The following is a 19875-nucleotide window of genomic DNA, read 5'->3' as shown; positions in this document are numbered from 1 at the left end:
AACATATTTTACCCTCTAAAAAATAATATGGTTAAATATGTTATTGGTCCCGTAAATATTCAAAGTTTTGTTTTTAGTCCTCCTAAAAATTTTCTTCGAATAATGATCCCTCTAAAATAGTCCCATTTTTATTTTCCAAAATGAATTTATGATGAAAACAAATCTGGGTGGAGAAATGGTAATTTTGTTATGAAGGAATCTGACGACTTTTCCATTTTGTTATAATTTTGTTATGAAGGAATCTGGTGACTTTCTTGATTGATATGTATATAATTATATTGTATTATTTACTCTTGGGCGGCTGCATTTATAGGGTAATGTGTTTGACTGCAATTGTAACATGAGTTGATCCAAATGTGATGGAAGTTTTATTGCCTAACTATTTGTATTACGCTTATTTGAAATATTGACAGATTTGTTTGACTAACTCAATCAAGTTCTGATGTATGTTGAGTTCACTACATGAAATAATTTTATATCATAAATCCGTCTCACAAGTTTATGCATGTTGATCAAGATCGAAATCACAATTACACAAGTTGGACTCAAAGCGATTCATTAAAAATTTGATCCTTGCCACATATGTAATTTAAGGAAAAGGAAGGTTACGTTCTCTTATTTCAGTGAACTAACTTTTTCTGTTGCAATTTTTCTGTTTCAAACCAGGAAAATACACTGATTTCAAATTAATGTTTTACACGTGAACAATTAAATGAAATTTTAATACTTTAGGAAGATCATAAAAAACATCAAAACTAAATCACCTCATTAACTTAAATAGTACTGCAATTACAACTTAGAGTTTCAAAGAAGGTTTTATCTTCTTTTGATTAGATTAGTGATATATCTTCTTTTGAAGGGGAAATTGTTTTGGCATCCCAATGACTAGCATACTGTTTTTGCCTTTGTTGTATCATAAAGGAACCACGAGTTGCGACTGCCACAGTGGGCAACACCTTCTAATAGCAGAAGAAGAGAAGAAGTGGTTAATGCAGATGTTTAGGCCTAGAACATGGAGGGTAATAGTGACATAGAACAATAAACCCTTCAAGTTAGACTGTGGTTCATTATAGCAGTGTGTTAGATACATACAGAAATAGGAGTTGCGACTCATAAGTATGCTGCAATAGAAGTATGCAGTAGAAAAAAAATGAAGAAAAAAGGAGGAACGAATGAAGAAGTTTTTGACATATATCATAGAGGAACCACAAGTTGTGACTGTGCAACACCTCCTAATAGCAGAAGAAGTGATTAAAGCAGATGTTTGCAACAATTGCAGTGGAGTTTATTCTGGTTCAGGATATGGAGGGTAATAGTGACATAGAACAATAAACCCTTAAGCACAACCTATTTCCTTAAGGTGACAGCGGTTTAGGCCTAGAGCTTCCGACAATAACTCGAGCATTGTAGGAGCAAATATCATTATTTATGAAGAATATATATTGCTTGGGAATAAGATCAAAATAGCCAACAAAATTAGTACTTCTATGACAAGTTTAGAAGCCACCAATTGAATTCAAATCCACATTATGACAAATTTATCCAAATATATTTAGTAGGAGGACAAATGACATAGACTTGATTAATTATACGACTTTGATTTAATTTAACATCAACACCATGGACCAAATGTAAAGCAATTTAACGTTTCCATAATACATGTTTTGTGAAAGAAATATGAGAAAAAATCACAAAAATAATACTAGTATGAAACTAATGTACGTATTGGAAAACTAAGAGCTTTGTTTATTTCATGTGTATCATTACAAGTACTTCGGTGCCTTATAAATAGTGCTGAAATATAACTGAACTTGAGAAATAAATTCCTTAAAATTATTGCCCTTGAAAACAAGTCATAACTGAAAAGAACTCAAAAGTCTGCCTTAAAAACCATAGCATTTTTTACAAAAGTTCTGCATTTTACTCACACTTTTGGCTAATCTGCAAAAATAAACATGAAACTGCAAGTCAATTACAATTACCATGGAAACTTGTTCATAAATTAAACATATGAATAAAGAACATGTTTGTTGGACAGGTTTTTGGCCAAAAATTATGTCAAGCTTCATTTCCAAGCAAACCATTATCAACACTTACATAGTTGTTTCACAATCCATCAAACATTTATCAACAAAAGAAAGAGAGTTTGTCTGCCAATAATATAATGTATAAATGGATGCAGGTTCATCAAATGCAAGCTATTTAACTTAGTTTTGAAATAAAGTTAGACAAGTAAATTTTATTCCCTACTCAAAGAAAGAAAGATTTACCGAAACTTAATGTCACAACTTCCCATTCCTACAAATTGGTTCTTGAGATCTGCCAGATTCTTCCAATTATATTTTGAAAGTGGCGAACACGATAAGGATATCTGAAACTTCTCCAAAACTGTTGCGTTCTCTAAGAAAAACTCAACGAATTGGATATCCCATGAATATCCACAAAAATCTGTAATGTGAAGCTTCTTGAGAGAAGATTTTATACAACGAGGCACTGGAATTGATTTCCAACCATGATTATCGTCTTGTCTTAATATGCCACTTCCCTGAGTATAAAAAAAAAAATGAATTAACAAGTCAATGGATGGAAATAATATCATTGTTTTGACGACAAATTGAGCAGGATATAAAGTGTACCAGAGGAAAAACAAGAACTTCCAGTTTAGGACACTTTAGAAGGAATTTTGTGAATGATGTTCTACTGAAAGAGCAAATGTCTGAATCCAGACAAAGATGTGTCAAATTGTGGAACTTCGGAAGGAGATGGAAACGATCATTTACATAGGGAGATTCCTAAAAAAGGAAACAAAAATATAATTACATAGAAAACACAACTAAAGGTAAAAACATGCATTATCTTATATACAATATTTAAAAAAGACGAAAGAAGATGAGGAGAAAAAAAAAAGATAATACATACATACCTGAAAAGTATCGTTTGATAGTGTGAGATACTTGACACTCGCAAGTCCACTTAATAGAACAACTGCACAACGAGAAAGATATTCCTCATATAGCGCATGTGTCCTATCATCCCATGGAAAGTGTAAGCTAAATGCAATATATGCATCAAGCATGGAGGTTGGGGGGTTAACAATGACAAATTGTATGGTTGGATCACTTGTGCAAGTTAAAGATAAAAGATTGACAGCATCAATCTTGACAGAAAATTTGTCAAAGTCATCACAATGTTGTAGACAATAATGATTGAAATGGATGGTCAATTTCCTCAATGTGGAAATAGCAATAGTGAGCTTCTGTATGTGCAACCAATAACAATTAATCAAAGTTAACTCTTCCAGGCGAGGGCACCCAGAAAAAAATTCTTCAACTGATTCCTCATTTGGAAAGGTAGCATACTTAAGATTCAATGTCTTAAGGCTAGGAAATTGAATAGCATTAGAAATATTTAGAGTATATCCAGTAAGATTTAACGTTAGTTTACTCAACAAATAAGATCCTGAGAAACCAAGGGGTAACTCGCGGCGAGCATTTAGATATCTTAGATCTTCTATAGAAAATTCAAGATCTTGGACTTTGAGACTGAGTAGAGAAGTTACTAAAAAAGTAACTTTGTCAGCATTAAGAGTAACTTGGGGTATACGAACGGTGATCCTTTTTATTTCTATTAGATGATCCTTAGATTTTTCAAGTAGTGTAGCGACTACATCTAAAAGGGAATGTGATGGGTTTCGATTTTTTTGATAATAAAAAAATCGAAAATCAAAGACAGATAAATAGGTCCATAAGTACCTCCACTTTGTTGATAATATGGAAGTTTTGATAGCATCTTTGGTAGATAAAAAAGAAAGAATATGAACGAGAACGTTATTGGGTAAGTCACTAATCATGTGTTTATGCCTTTTGATTGATGCATTGTTGGATACCATGCTGCTGCTAATTTCTTCAATCTTCTTCTTCTTCTCAAACATAATTAACTGTCTTTAATTTCAGAAAAACAAAATAAAACACATACTTATTCAGAATCAAATCATTAAATCGTTAGGTATTTGAGTTTAAATTATTCAAAGGGTCACCAAATCACGACTAAAAAATTCCAACAGACAAAAGATGTTTTATAGTTTTCAATTTCTACCTATTCGTAATCATCAATGCGCTTCGATGAGAAAGCTAAAAAGGAGAACCAAAATCCTAAAAACGCATAATCCTGATCTTTATTCGATTAAATTAAAAAAAACTAACAATATACAAACACTAATTTATGTTTTTTTTTTTATTTTAGTTTTCAATTGTGTCGAAAAAAACATTTAATTCTCAATTTCAAAGGGAAAATCAACCATACCTTACTGCAACGATACAGCGGTGGATGGTGCAGAGGCCTAAGTCGACGGATCTTTTACCAGTATGAGAAAGAGAAGAGGCTAGCTAGTAGCTAGGGTTCTTATTCTTAATAAGGGTTATACAAAGAGATACATGAAATACCTTTTTTTTTTTAATAGTAAAAAAAATCTTTTATTAATAAATTCACATCTTTTAAACTTTTTTATTATCAAATTACCTTAACATAAGTTATATCTTTTTTTTTTAACATAAGGTAGATACAGACATGACCCGCTACTATATATAAAAATAAAACAACAAACTAAAAAATTTATATTTAAAAAACGAAACCAACACACTATATCCAAAACATATATACGTATAACGAAATTTTTTAAAATTATGAATAACCTATAAAATAAATTATAAACTAATATTTGCAATATTAGTAGTTCTAAGTTCTAAGCAAGTTTAGAAAGCACCAATCGAATTCAAATACATAATATACAAATAGGTAAATAGGGTTTTACCCCCCTGCAAAATAAGCCAATTTTGCATTACCCCCTGCAAAAAAAAAACTTGGGATTACCCCCTGCAATATTAAGATTCTCTCTTTTTACCCCCTGCTTGACAACTTGGCATAGAATCTTTATTTTTTATGAGGTGACATGCATATGTGGCATTTAATTTTTTTTAATTTGCACATGTCATTTTTATTATTAAATAAACTAAAAATTAAAAAAATAATAATAAATTATTTTCTAATTTCCCCTTCATCCCTACCACAATAACTTTCATCATTCAACAAAAACAACAACATCAACACCACCAAGAACAACAACATCAATAAAATCATCAACACCACCAAGAACAACAATCCAAAAAGAACCCAATTTTTTTTCTTCCAAAAATCAATCTCGCTAAACCCAGAAACATAATCATAAATTTCTTTTGTTCTTCTATTCTTCATCCCTTTGCAACAACTCAATTTCTTCCTAACCCAAAAACATAATTCTTCTTCCCAATTCTTCATCCCATCAATTCAATCCCTAACCCATAAATTCAAAAACCCAGTTTCTGCCTTTATAGGAAATCCGGTTCCTAGTTCCTGCCTTTGTTCTTCATCAATCATTTGTTTCGACGAATTCGGCGGAGTGATTCGGCGGATTTCTAGGTTTTATTTTAGAGAAAAAGGATTCTGGGATTCTAAGTTTGTGTTAGAGAAAAAATAATTTTGGGTTTTGAGAAGAAGAATGAGAAGGAGAAAGATTTGTGTTATGTTACAGGAAAAGATTGTGAGTTTTTTTTTTTTTTTTTTTTGTTGTTGTTAGAAACGATGGATTAACATATCTTTTTGAATTAACATATTTTATTTTTAATAATTTTTTTTGACACAATATTTTTTATTTTTTAAAAAACTAATTAAGTGGAATTTTTAAAATTTTTGTCACCAATTTATTTAATAATAAAAATGACATGTGCAAATTAAAAAAATAAAAATGAAATAAATGCCACATATGCATGCCACCTCATAAAAAATAAAGACTCTATGCCAAGTTGTCAAGCAGGGGTAAAAAGAGAGAATCTTCATATTGCAGGGGGTAATCTCAATTTTTTTTTTTGCGGGGGGTAATGCAAAATTGGCTTATTTTGCAGGGGTGGTAAAACCTAATTACCCTATACAAATTTATCCAAATATATTTGGCAGGAGGACAATTGACTTAGACTTGATTAATTATATGAATTTGATTTGCAAATTTTTTGTTTTACTTTGATTTAATTTAACATGAATACCACTTTTTCTTTTCTTCTTGATCTACTAGGGTCAATTTAGACCTAAAATCACCCCTCCAAATTGTTTTTCTTTCTATTTTAATTAAATAAGTGTTACATATATTTAGTATTTCTTTTGTTTGTTTTTGTGATTTCATCATCCTTTGTTTTGATTTTCTCGTCTTAGTGCGGAGTATCCCGTCTTAATGCGGAGTATTGTCATCCCGTCTTGGTACGGTGTTCATTTGTTTCAGGTTGAAGGATTAAGGTTGATTTAGTGCAGATCCAATCAATGACTTTGGTTCCATCAATGCTACAGATCCGGAGACAAGAATATTCCGGAAACTTCAATATAGTCAAATATGTAGGCTTATGCAATATGTCGTTTTATGCTATTAACACGGATGTTGTGAGTTTGTTCGCAGATTCATCTTTTTTGTTTTTAGCGATTTTGAATTTGTATTGCATCGATGTACTCTTATCAATTTGATTGAATGAATACATTTTATTTAGTAAAAAAAATAATACCATGGACTAAATGTAAAGTAATTTATTTATGGGGGAAATTCCATTTAAGTGTGAACTAAATAAGTGAACAGTTATGTCCAGAGTTAAAAAAAGATCAAAATTTTAAGTTTCCATAATACAAAGAGGTTTGTTTATTTCATGTTGTTTGGTGAAAGAGTCATAATATGAAGCTCATGTGTTAGAATGCAAAGAGGTTTGTTTATTTCATGTGTATCATTACAAGTACTTCAGTGTCCTATAAATTCCCTAAAATTACAAGTCATAACTGAAAAGAACTCAAAAGTCTGACTTAAAATCCATAGCATTTTCTACAACTCGGCTTCCCTCTAATCACAAGTTCGGGTGTTCTGCAAAAATAAACATGAAAATGCAAGTCAATTACAATTAAAGTGGAAACTTGTCCAAAAATCAAAGATATAACTCAAGCAAAAACTTTTTCCCTTGAATCTTGATATCCACACAGATAAACTCCAAGTTTGATGGACAGGTTCTAGAATTTTTTTTGGCCAAAAATTATGTCAGGCTTCATTTCCAAGCAAACCATTATCAACACTTACATAGTTACATTGTTTCATTATCCATGCAAAGATTTATCAACAAAAGAAAAATAATTTGTCCTCCAATAATACAATGTGTAAACAGATTCAGGTTCATCAAGTGCAAGATATTTAACTTAACCACACCTTAGTGTTGAAATAAAGTTAGAAGTAAATTTGATTCCTACTCAAACAAAGAAAGATTTACCGAAACTTAATGTCGCAACTTCCAATTCCTACAAATTGGTTCTTGAGATCTGCCAGATTCTTCGAATTATATTTTGAAAGTGACGAACGTGATATGGATATCAGGAACTCCTCTAAAACTGTTGCATACAGTAAAAAAAACTCAACGAATTGGATTTCACATACATATCCATCAAAATTTGTAATGTGAAGCTTCTTGAGAGAAGATTTGATACAACAAGGCACTGGAATTGATTTCCAACCGTGATCCTCGTCTTGTCTTAATATGCAAATTCCCTGAGTACAAATAAAAATGAATTAACAATCAAATGGATGGAAATAATATCATTGTTTTAACCTTGAAATGAGACAAATTAAACGGGATAAAAAGATATAAAGTGTACCAGAGGAAAAGCAAGAACTTCCAGTTTAGGACACTTTAGAAGGAATTTTGTGAATGATGTTCTACTGAAAGAGCAATTCTCTGAATCCAGACAAAGATGTGTCAAATTGTGGAACTCCGGAAGGAGATGGAAACGATCAATTACATAGGGAGATTCCTAGAAAAGGAAACAAAAATATAACTACATAGAAAACACATCGCTTTATCTTATATACAATATTTAAAAAGACGAACGAAGATGAGGAGAAAAAAGACGAATGAATACATACCATAAAAGTATCGTTTGATAGTGTGAGATGCTTGACACTCGCAAGTCCACTCAATAGCACAATTGCATGGTTGGATCACTTGTGCAAGTTAAAGATAAAAGATTGACAGCATCAATCTTGACAGAAAATTTATCACAGTCAACACAATTTAGACAATCAGGGTTGAAACGGATTGTCAATATCCTCAATGTTGAAATAGCAATAGTGATCTGCTTTATGCACCACCAATAACAATAATTCAAAGTTAACTCTTCTAGGAGAGGGCACCCAGAAAAAAAATTCTTCAACTGATTCGTCATTTGCAAAGGTAGCATATGAAAGATTTAACGTCTTAAGGCTAGGGAACTGAATACTATTAGAAATATATAGAGTATATCCACCAAGATTTAATGTTAGTTTACTCAATGAATAAGATGCTGAGAAACCACGGGGTAACACGCAACTAGTATTTAGATATTTTCGATCATCTTCTATGGTAAATTGAAGATCTTGGACTTAAAGGCCGAGTAGAAAAGTTACCAAGGAAGTAACTTTGTGTGCATCAAGAGTAACTCGGGGTATACGATTGGTGAGCTTTTTAATTTCCATTAGATGATCATTAGATTTGTGAAGTAATGTGGCGACTACAGCGGTGTATGGTGCAAAAACTGCAGCCTAATCCTATTTCTAAAGTTGACCTTCCGAGCCAGCAATTCAGAATCAATACCTCGATGAAATCAATATCTCGCTGAAAATTCACAGAAAATTTGTGATATGATTTTTTTGTTTTAACAGGTTCTTGTAACTATTTTGGTTTGTTGGTTAGTTAGTAACTAACTTGAGCTTGTTACTCTAGTTAGCTTGTTAACCAAGCAATACACTGCAATTTGTATTTCAATAAATTGTATTCATATGATCGATAAGATCAATAAAATCAGTGCTTATTGATGAAACTATTCCCCCTCTCTCTCACTCTCTTCCACTCTAACAGGAAGATCTCTGTTTCAACTTCTTTTTCTTTGGTTACAACCGTTTCTTCTCCGTTTCCACCGTCTTCCTCCACTTTTCAAGAAACCTCCCGGCGTTAACTTAATCGGTCCGTTTCTTCTCCATTACAATTTTTCTAGTTTTACTGAATACAAATTCTACGTTCTTTATTAATATTTACACTTGTCATCATAGGACTGGCTCGGAATCGCACTTTTCCGCGAAGATTTCTGTTTCCGATCGGAGATTACTGTTTCCGATCGGAGATTGCTCAAGACTTTGCTACCGGAATTGAAACACGGCCATTTATCTTTACGGGCTGTTCGTGTCGAGTCGATTTTTGGCGCGTTAATCTTCATATAATCATTGAGGTTAGTTGCACATTTTTATATACGTTAGTTAGTTTTTTTGTTTAAAAACTGATAGATTTTTTCGATTTAACTCTTGGAACCGGATATTCCTTTGGTAAAAGACGGAGTGATAACGGTTTATCTTTAGAAGCTGTTTGAAGCGCGAGGAATCAATTTTTGGCGCTCTTTTTTTGTTAATCCATCAAAATCTTCAGAAGAGAGGTTAATTGCACATTTTTCTATTTAATAACTAATACTAATTTTTTTTTTGTTAATTCTAATTAGTATTGTAATCTTGATTAGAAGTTGTCGTAAATTATAAGTTGTTCCCTAGTTTTAGTCAATTCTGTTAATTAGTATTGTAATCTTGATTAGAAGTTGTCGTAAGTAAAGAGATGATGTTTTCTCTTCCAACCTCCCGTGAATCTTTTATACCCTCAATATTTCAATTTTGTCCTTGCAGAAAAATTCGGTTCGCAGAAACCGAATTTTTACTAGTGCAAATTTAGAGTAAATTTCGGTTTTTAGAAACCGAAATTTGTTTTCTAGGCAAAAAAAAACTTCAGTTTCTACGAACCGAAGTTTTTTCAAGGGCAAAATTGGAAATTTAGGGGGATAAAAGATTCACGGGGGTGGGGAGAGAAAACATCTAAAGAGATATTTGGATTAAAATCTTAAGCCCATACTTGAATGTTTGTTAAAGGTCCAATTATTATTTTTGTTGTGAAAGTTAAAAGGTCCAATTATTATTTTTGTCCATCTTCCATTGAAATATTAAAATCCTAGTATTATTTGATCATAATCATTTTTTTCTTTACTAAATTTGTTCATAATCATAAACTCTATTTCTTGGAATATTGAATTTTAGCTTCACAAGCTTTAGTTTAATGTAATGAGTTCATTGGTTAAAAAAAAATTTAAAATTAGAGTAATTTAAATATAAGAGAAGAGTTAAATATAAAAACTGTCTTTGTACAAAAAAATTATATATATAAAAATTGTCTTGACCAAAATGTATATAAAATATGAGATTTATAAGTTTAGAACCTCACGAGCCACGAGAGTGTGAGCCACGAGAGTGTGTGCTCATTTGATTTCGTGGTTACATTTCTAGACTTGAAAATGATATAACGCCCCTTTGAAAATATTACAAATTTATCAGAAAAAATTATTTCTAGACTTGATTAATCATAGAAAATTTTATTGCAATTAATATTTTTGTTGTTGTTTTTTTAATAGAATGGCAGTGAGGGTAGAAAAATGCCCTGCCTGTAAGGTTCTACATAAGAAGTCCAAAGAAGCTGATTGTCCGATGCTGCTTATCCATAAGACGTTTACCGGTAATTATCTTACAAAATGGATGGCGGAGAGAAATACCGACCAAGAGCGTCGGGACTTAATTACTACTCTGGCTTGGGAGGCTTCCCAAAGAAAACTTCATCCAATCTCCGGTAGCCATGGAGCCTATAAGGTGGTTGCTGGACAGAAAGAAGCACTAGTGAATCACAACAACATTCTTAAAAATGAAAAAGCTGTCCTCCAACTCATAACTCAGCAACTTGAGGCTCAAGTTAATGAGCAGAACAATTAATGCTCCTATCCAGTTAACAATCAATGCAGATGAATCAGAAGGGCAGTTCCACTAGTAATTTTTTGATTGATAATAGTATCATTTTTAGATTTCATATTCATTTGGTGAATTAAAACTATTACTTGTTTCATATTCATGTTTGAAGAATTTTAGTGAATTAACACTATTACTTGTTTCAGAATTTTGGTATGCATAATTCGTTACACAAGCAAGTTACACAAGTAGGGAACCACGAACTAATTCGCAACTGAAAGGAATATCAGAAAAAAATAATATAAAACCTGTATTGGAAGGCAAAGAGCTGTATTTAATATGTTATTTAAAATATATGATTTATTTTTATGTGGCTTTATATATATAGAGTCATGCATATAGCTATGAATATCAATGAGAAATAAAAGAGTATTCTCCATCTAACAATATATTTTCTTCTCCGTATAAATATAAAAATATATTCCACCAAATTTCACAATACCAAAAATACAAAAAACCATATCAGTGGTATCAATGAAAGAAAATGAAGACGAAGATGAAGAAAAAGAAGAAATCAACAATAATATATAACCAACAATCATAACAACAAAAACATTTTCACGTGTTAGATAAATTATAAACATGTATTGCATCTTTTACTAGTAAAAGAAAGGTTGAATTGATCATAGGCCTTCATTGTGATGATGTGGCACTCTAAGAAAATGTTTTCAATCTTTGTTAAAATCTTAATATTATCTCTTTTAATTTATTAAATTAAATCTAAAAAAATTAATACATTATATTAAAAGGTAATAAATATTGCTAATGACATCAACTTAATGAAAAAGAATACGGAAAATCAATCTACTCACACCTTATGAAATGAATACATAAGGTCAATAAATATAATTAGGGAGGTTATTATGCTATGTGACTCAAAGAATTCCAATAATAAACATATACGTTCATAAAATTAAGAAACCATAGACATAGTAAGTATATATAGATACTAGCTAGCATGGAGATTTTATCATATATATATTTAGACTTTTGCAAGAAGAGTCATACATGTTTGGGTATTCAACTATTCATATTGTAGGTTTTATTTGGTGTGTTTTCAAGTTTAAAGCTTATTCTATTTTTAATATCCATGAAAAGCATGAAATATGCACATGTATTATATAACTCATAACTAATAACCAGTAGATGAAAAATATGGCTCACGTATCATGTGAAGATGCATATGAATAAAAAAAAAAAATCTCATATTGAATACAACAAAAAGATATTCAGTTAGGAATGAGCGTTGTACAAAAACAACAACAAAAGAAGTGGATCAACAACAACAAAATCAACATGAATTTCAAGTTGAATACAACACAAAGCTATTCAGTCGGGAATGAGTGTTCAGAAAAAAAAATCAACTCAAATCTCAGGTTATATACAAAACAAAGATATTAGGTCACGGATACAACAAAAAGATATTCAGTCAAGGAGTAGTGTCGAGAATAATGCCTAAATACTTTTTTGAAGATTTTTTATTTTTATATATATATATATATATATATATATATATATATATATATATATATATATATATATATATATATATATATATATATATATGGGGGCTGCTAATTTAGACCCAGCGCTGATCCAGTGTCGCGCGCCTACCGCAGGACCACCGTTACAGACCGTTGATTTCCATCAGACGGCCAAGAGATGATCTCATCATGGCTGTCGGATCAATCAGACAGTCCAGATCATCCATCTCCATGATAAGCCAGCGCGTGCACCACACTAGATCTGCGCCTGGAGAGAGAAATTTTCATTTTAAAAAAGCAGGACACGTGTCAACTGCTGGGTGGTTGGCGTGTTTTTTTTTTTCATTTAATACTTTAAACTCAATTATTTCGTTGTAAATTAATTTTTTATTTTTTTATTTTTATACCAAAATTCATAATTTTTTTTGTCTACAAATAGAGACTTGGTTCGTTTGATTTGGACACAAAAAAAAAACTCAATTTTTCACTACCTTTAATTATCTTTATATAATACTGTGAAACCATTTAGCTGGTAGAATGGTTTCACAGTATAACTCTCTGAAACCATTTTACTGGTAGAATGGTTTCAGTGAGTAATTTCTTAATTGTTTGCTTCTGAAACCATTCTGAAACCATTTAGCTGGTACAATGGTTTCAGAGCGTTGTACTTTGAAACCATTTCACTGATAGAATGGTTTCAGGGGAGTTGATTTTTAATTGTTTGCTTCTGAAACCATTTTACTGCTAGAATGGTTTCACAGTATAACTCTCTGAAACCATTCTTCCAGCTAAATGGTTTCAGAAGCAAACAATAGTTTTTAATTACCGTTTTATCTCATTTAATTAACGAAAAATAGTTTCAGGTCTCAAAAAATTTCATAAAATATACCAAAAGTTCCAGAATATTATCTAATATTTTATTAGAAACAAATAAAAAAACAATTGGTTTCAGAGTACAAATCTATGAAATTATTATTATTATTTGTTAAATGGTTTTAAATAATCAGCGGAATTTGTGAAAATAATTTCATGACTTGAACTAGGGAGAGTGAGGTACACAAGAGGGTTCTAAATAATTCATAGTACTTTACATAAAATTTTGGAAATTTTTTATGGAATTATAATATTTTTAATTACCTTTTTACTCATTTAATTAACTAAAAATAGTTTCGGGTCTCCAAAAATTTCATACAATATACCAAAATTTCCAGAATATTATCTACTATTTTATTATGAAAAAATAAAAAAAACATAGAGCCTCCCTGAGGCCGCACGCGCCCCCACGCGCCGCCGGTGAGAGTAGGCGTGGGCGACGCGCACTGTTCATCGTCCCTCCCACCCGTTTTATGCAGAAACGGGTCGTGCGACCCGGTTTTTGACCCGGTTCGATCTCCCTCAATACTCAACGAAACTCGACGTTCCTTATATGGATTTTGATCGTTTTTCAATTTTACAAAGGTTTCCGGTATTAGTTTTTGAAATCGGCGTTCGATTCGCACGTAAAATGAGGTCGAAATTTGGAAGAAATTTAAAAAATGTAATAGTTGTTCTATTGTTTCAAAAAAAAAAAAAAGGGTATTTTTATGATGCAAATTACATACATGCCCCAGTTGCTCTATTGTTTCAAAAAAAAAAAAAATGGGTATTTTTGTCCAACTCAAAAGGTGCACCTTGCTAACTTAGACCTAACTAGGGTCTAAGTTAGAAAACCCCTATATATATATATATATTTGACAAATTTTAGTTTTATATTTAAAACAATATAATATTATGATTTAAAATTTATGATTCAGTTTAGAATATATATATAGCTATGAATAGGATTTGTAGATAGAGCCATGCATGATGCATGTAGCTATGAATATTAATGAGAAAGAAAAATAAGAACATGAAAGTATTCTCCACGTAACAATTTATTTTCTTTTCTATATGAACATAAAAATATATCCCATCAAATTTCGCAATACCAAAAACACAAAAAAAATCATTGACAACTCTGTTGTCAAATATTCTATTCAAATTAGATGAAATGGTTTTTATTTACTTGTTGAAAACACTTGTTATTTAATACTTAAATAATGGAAAAGTCCTAGGTCACGTACCCTTTGAAGAGAGAAGAACTCTATGTTGATGATGCTCACTGTTGAGGATTACAACATTAAACTGTTGAGGAATAGTGTCGATATTTTTTTTATGGTCATTTGGGTGATGAAAACTTGAACAATCCTGCCCAATAATTTTTTTGGGGTTTTTAATAATTATTTTACTATTAAATATTCTAATTTTTGTAGAATTTTGATTTTTTAGATTATTTAAATTATGAAATTACCCCTGCGAGAAAATCGTGTATATATTTATAAAATTTAATTATTTTATTTTTAATTTAATATCAAATTATTTTATTATTTATATTTTATTAATTTTATTTTTATTTTAAAATAAATTTTATTGAATAAATCACTAAATTATTTTTTTATCCTATCCTGTTGGTAATCTGATTCAAATTCAAGATAATATTTGGTGCATTTGTTTTTTGAGTGTAATCTCCGAACATGTACGGGGTGTTGTTTTACGCTGGTTAGGTATGCGCTATCAATTAACGCATACTCTCATGTAGGGATTAAATGAATATATATGGGGTGGATAATATAATATGATATTCATGTCCGCCTCATCAGATAAATATGATATCCATATTTGTTCCATATCCATAGGGGTATCCACTAAGCATGTAATCCATAGGATTTGAGTTATTCGCAAATATTAACAGATATCCATGGATGCTAATTTTTTTTCTAATTACCTAAAGTTTCTTAAAAAAAAAAAAAACTAACACATAATAATATGGAAAATGCTTGTTTCCACGAATGCCTATTCAACGACAACCAAGAATAATATTACCACCTATCTATGTTTTCTGTAAACTACCAATTTTATAACACCTCATGTCAATTGTCTAGAATTTTGACAGAGATATACATAATTGAATCCAGATACATTAAAATTTACAGAGTAACTTGTTTGAAAATTCACAAGTACTTAAATCCATCACCAGATACAGAGAAATAAATTTTCATTACATAGTGGAAATAATCCAATGAGATACACATAACAAATTAATCTAACAATACAAGGAAGAAACTAAGGTAATCTTTCATCTTCAATCTTTAGCTTCTTCTTACCCTTGTCTTATCCAATCTGTTATCTGAAAAATATAAAAATGAGTGGGTTGAGACATTAGCCTCGGTGAGTTCCACCTACACCTAAGGTGTTAGTGGTTAAAGGGGTTATCCTGCCAGTTGATCGGTCATGTATAAAATAATGTATTATTCTATAAGTACTTCAATTCAATGTAATAAAATGTGTCGCACAATTATAAATCTTGGTTCGTTTTATTCTATAAGTCCCCTTTTTATCAACTCTATTAAATTGCCATACAATTTCCCTTTTATTACTAGTTTGTCATTCTTTCTTATTTTCCTCACAAAATACTATTTTATCTTCTAATTGGAGATTCTAATCAACACTATCATATTTATTAGAGTTGGGATGTTACAAATTTTGTATATATATACATATAGGGGAGGGATCAAATAATGTCATCCTAACACTGGTTCGTGAACTTCGCAAATGGGATTTTGTGATGTATAGCATCACTGTAATAATATTCGTACATTTCACTTTCAATTTAACAAAGTCACCATATTTATTTTTCTTCTTTTTAACAAAACTTAATATAATATCCATACATTTCTCTTTAAAAAAAATAATATACATACATTTCTAACTAAAATAAAGTTCATCACAAAGTTATGATGAATATAAAAGCCTCTTTTATATTTAATAACAAGAATATTTAAGTATTTTTCTTATTTATTAATGAATACGGATATCTGCGGGCGTTGATAAAGACGAAGTGCCAGGAATCAATTTTTGGCACTCTTTTTTTCTAATCCATCAAAATCTTCAGATATCATTGAGGTTATTTGCACATTTTACTATTTAATAAGTAATACTAATCAGTAATACTAATTTTTTTTTGTTAATTCTAATTAGTATTATAATCTTGATTTTACTATTTAATAAGTAATACTAATTTTTTTTGTTAATTCTAATTAGTATTATAATCTTGATTAGAAGTTGTCGTAAGTAAAGAGATAGTTGGATTAAAATCTTAAGCCCATACTTGAATGTTAAAGGTCCTATTATTTTTGTTGTGAATGTTAAAGGTCCAATTATTATTTTTGTTTGTCTTCCATTGAAATATTAAAATCCTAGTATTATTTGATCATAATCATTTTTTTTTTACTAAATTTGTTCATAATCATAAACTCTATTTCTTAGAATATTGAATTTTAGCTTCACAAGCTTTAGTTTAATGTAATGAGTTCATTGGTTAAAAAAAAAAATTAAAAAATTAGAGTATTTAAATATAAGAGAAGAGTTAAATATAAAAGCTGTCTTTGTACCAAAAAATTATATATATATATATATATATATATATATATATATATATATATATATATATATATATATAAACTGTCATGACCAAAATGTATATAAAAGATGAGATTTATAAGTTTAGAACCTCACGAGCCACGAGAGTGTGTGCTCATTTGATTTCGTGGTTACATTTCTAGACTTGAAAATGATATAATGTCTCTTTGAAAATATTACAAATTTATCCAGAAAAAATTATTTCTAGACTTGATTAATCATAGAAAATTTTATTGCAATTAATGTTTTTGTTGTTGTTTATTTAATAGAATGACAGGGAGGGTAGAAAAATGCCCTGTCTGTAAGGTTCTACATAAGAAGTGCAAATGAGCTGATTGTCCGATGCTGCCTTATTTTCCCCCGGGGGACACCAGATTCGCAGACATCCATAAGACGTTTACCGGTAATTATCTTACGGATGGCGGAGAGAAATACCGACCAAGAGCGTCGGGACTTAATTACTGCTCTGGCTTGGGAGGCTTCCTAAAGAAAACTTCATCCAATCTCTGGTAGCCATGAGCCTATATGGTGGTTGCTGGACAGAAAGAAGCACTAGTGAATCACAACAACATTCTTAAAAATGAAAAAACTGCCCTCCAACACAGAATTCAGTAACTTGAGGCTCAAGTTAATGAGCAGAACAATTAATGCTCCTATCCAGTTAACAATCAATTTTGATACGTAGATATTTTATTAATAAACTCACCATAACATAAGATGTATTTTTTTAGCATAAAAAATCTTTTATTAACAAACTCACCATAACATAATGATGATTTTTTTAGGAGAAAAAAAAATACAAGTAAAACTATTTCTGTAAAATTTATTAGTAAATCAATAAATTATTTTTTAGTAAAACTATTATCTCGTGTAGATTTTTAAATAAATTATAATTAATGTGTTATAATTATTCAATTTTTGTTTTTTTATAGAATAAATTTTCTATAATCTTTTTATTGTTTTTTGTTTTTGTCCTATTTTATGCATAGTTTTTTTTTTTTTTTTTTTATTGTTTAGTGAAATTTTTATGTATAGATTTTTCTGTTTTGTTTCTATCTATAATATGTTTTATTCATATTTTTAAGTATATCATTTTTTATTCTTTCTATATTTTTTATTATTTTTAGTCAATTTTTTTTGCATATAGATTGTTCTGTCTTGTTCTTATCTAAGATCTGTTTTTTTTTTGAACATATCTATAATTTATTTTATTCATATTTTTAAGCATATCATCTTTTTATTGTATGTATCTTATATTCTTTCTTTATTTTTTTTGTATTTATCTTATATTCTTTCAATATTTTTGTTAGTGAAATTACAATGAAGGATACAAAATTTAGAATGTGGTTAATTAATCCTACTAAGAATAAATTAGTAAATTTGATAGTAATCATTTTAATATATTAGTAGTAGACTCTCAAATTCTAATTATAAATATCATTCTAACTATATGCCTATATATATAAATTTAAACAACAAACTAATCTATAAATTTTAAATATCCTTAAAATTCTAAACAAGAAATATAAATTTTAAAACCTAATACTCCCTCCGGTCCTTTTTATAAGGAACACTTTGAAAAAATCACACAGACCAACAAAACACATTTAACATAGTTATTTTCATTTAATACTCTTATAAATTTAAATTTATTCCATGTATACCCTTATTTAATTACTCTTTATTCAACTAACTTACTTATTTTTAAATTCTCTCTCATAATAAATAAGGGCATAAGTGAAATTGAACATTTAAAACATTTGAAAATTGGTCAAAGTTTCTTATAAAAAGGACCAAATTTTTTGCCCTAAGTGTTCCTTATAAAAAGGACCGGAGGGAGTATTATCTTTATTTTTATATCATAATATTATCTTATTTTAAATATGTCCGCATGAATTTAGTAGATATACAAAATATAAGAGAAAAGAGTAACGTTCGCGTTTGAGCGGAAAACGTTTTCCGAAAAGTTAGCAAGCGGAAAATGTTTTCCGTACTTGAAAAATTTGGTTCGTGTTTTTTGAAGTCAACATATCAGGGGAAAAATCGGAAGTTTGGGGGTAGGCGAGAAATAGGGTGGGTGGGAAGAGAAATTTTCTCTCTTAAATACCTTGGTTTTACTACGCTTTTCCTATTAACATCCCCACTTACTATTTACCAATATGTTCTCTCCACTTATCCTAGGCCCAATACTTTTTTTTAGGATGGTTTCTCTCCCAACCCCCCTCAATTATTTTTTACCCCCCAAAAATTCAAGTTTGCCCCTTGCGGTTTGAAACATTTTTGCCAAAATACTTCGGTTCGTATTCACCGAAGTCAAATATTAGACCATTTCGGTAACTGCAAACCGAACATTAGCATTTTCGGTACACAAAAAACGAACGTCAGCTTGTTCGGTATCTGCGAACCGAAATGTCCTAGATTTCGGTACGTTGGTCGCTGGAATTAGGCCATTTTCGGTAGAAGTTTACCGAAATAATTGTTTCGGTACCTGCGAACCGAAATGTCCCAGATTTCGGTAAGTGGTTACCGAAATTTATCAGCATGTCAGCTTATTTCGGTTCGTATAAACCGTAGTACCCCCAGGGGCAAAAACGGAAATTCAGGGGGTAGAAAAGAATTGACGGGGTTTGGGAGAGAAACCATCTTTTTTTAGAGATTTCCTAGGCCCAATACTTAGTTCCCACATAATTGTTCTAATTTTTGTTTTTTTTTTTTGGTTTAATTATTCTAATTTTTAACTTAGGACTAAAAGTCTCAAATATCTAATTATCCAAAAATAAAATAAACACAATTACTCAATCGAATAATTAAATAAATAAATAAATACTAATAATAAAAAATAGGATGTTACAATAAACATTTAAATTATAAGCTAATGGTCTGATTTTGGTTATATTTTTACTTTATGATAAGTTTAAATTATAATATGAGATGAACTTGAATTTACAATTTGATTCTATATAATTAATTAAAATGAGT

The 19875-nt window shown here is 30.1% G+C and overlaps 1 protein-coding gene across 2 annotated transcripts; it reads right to left on the bottom strand.

Moving 5' to 3' along the window:
* Window positions 1-1578: 1578 nt before the first annotated feature.
* LOC123920980 (F-box/FBD/LRR-repeat protein At5g22660-like) lies at window positions 1579-4419 on the bottom strand. Of its 2 annotated transcripts, none has more exons than XM_045973349.1 (5): window positions 4303-4419; window positions 2924-3941; window positions 2637-2792; window positions 2271-2545; window positions 1579-1941 (listed from the first exon to the last, which is right to left on the bottom strand). In XM_045973349.1, exons 2-5 carry the CDS (start codon window positions 3929-3931, stop codon window positions 1884-1886), a joined length of 1497 nt encoding a protein of 498 aa, XP_045829305.1. In that variant the 5' UTR covers window positions 3932-3941; window positions 4303-4419; the 3' UTR covers window positions 1579-1883. The 2 variants fall into 2 exon arrangements, with proteins under 2 accessions (XP_045829305.1, XP_045829306.1); XM_045973350.1 differs by having other exon boundaries at window positions 2924-3256; window positions 4303-4418.
* Window positions 4420-19875: the final 15456 nt, after the last annotated feature.

The sequence above is a fragment of the Trifolium pratense genome, linkage group LG4, assembly GCF_020283565.1.
Source record: "Trifolium pratense cultivar HEN17-A07 linkage group LG4, ARS_RC_1.1, whole genome shotgun sequence".
In the NCBI taxonomy this organism is placed as follows: domain Eukaryota; kingdom Viridiplantae; phylum Streptophyta; class Magnoliopsida; order Fabales; family Fabaceae; genus Trifolium; species Trifolium pratense.
This window is presented reverse-complemented; position numbering and strand designations above follow the sequence as displayed.

Bases quoted from the DNA above. Each gene is read 5' to 3' on its own strand.
- LOC123920980 (XM_045973349.1), bottom strand. From the start codon at position 3,931: ATGTTTGAGAAGAAGAAGAAGATTGAAGAAATTAGCAGCAGCATGGTA. The intron at 2,793-2,923 runs GTATGTATGTAT...TTCCTTTTTTAG, and splicing joins TATCAAACGATACTTTTCAG to GAATCTCCCTATGTAAATGA. The intron at 2,546-2,636 runs GTACACTTTATA...TTTTATACTCAG, and splicing joins AAGTTCTTGTTTTTCCTCTG to GGAAGTGGCATATTAAGACA.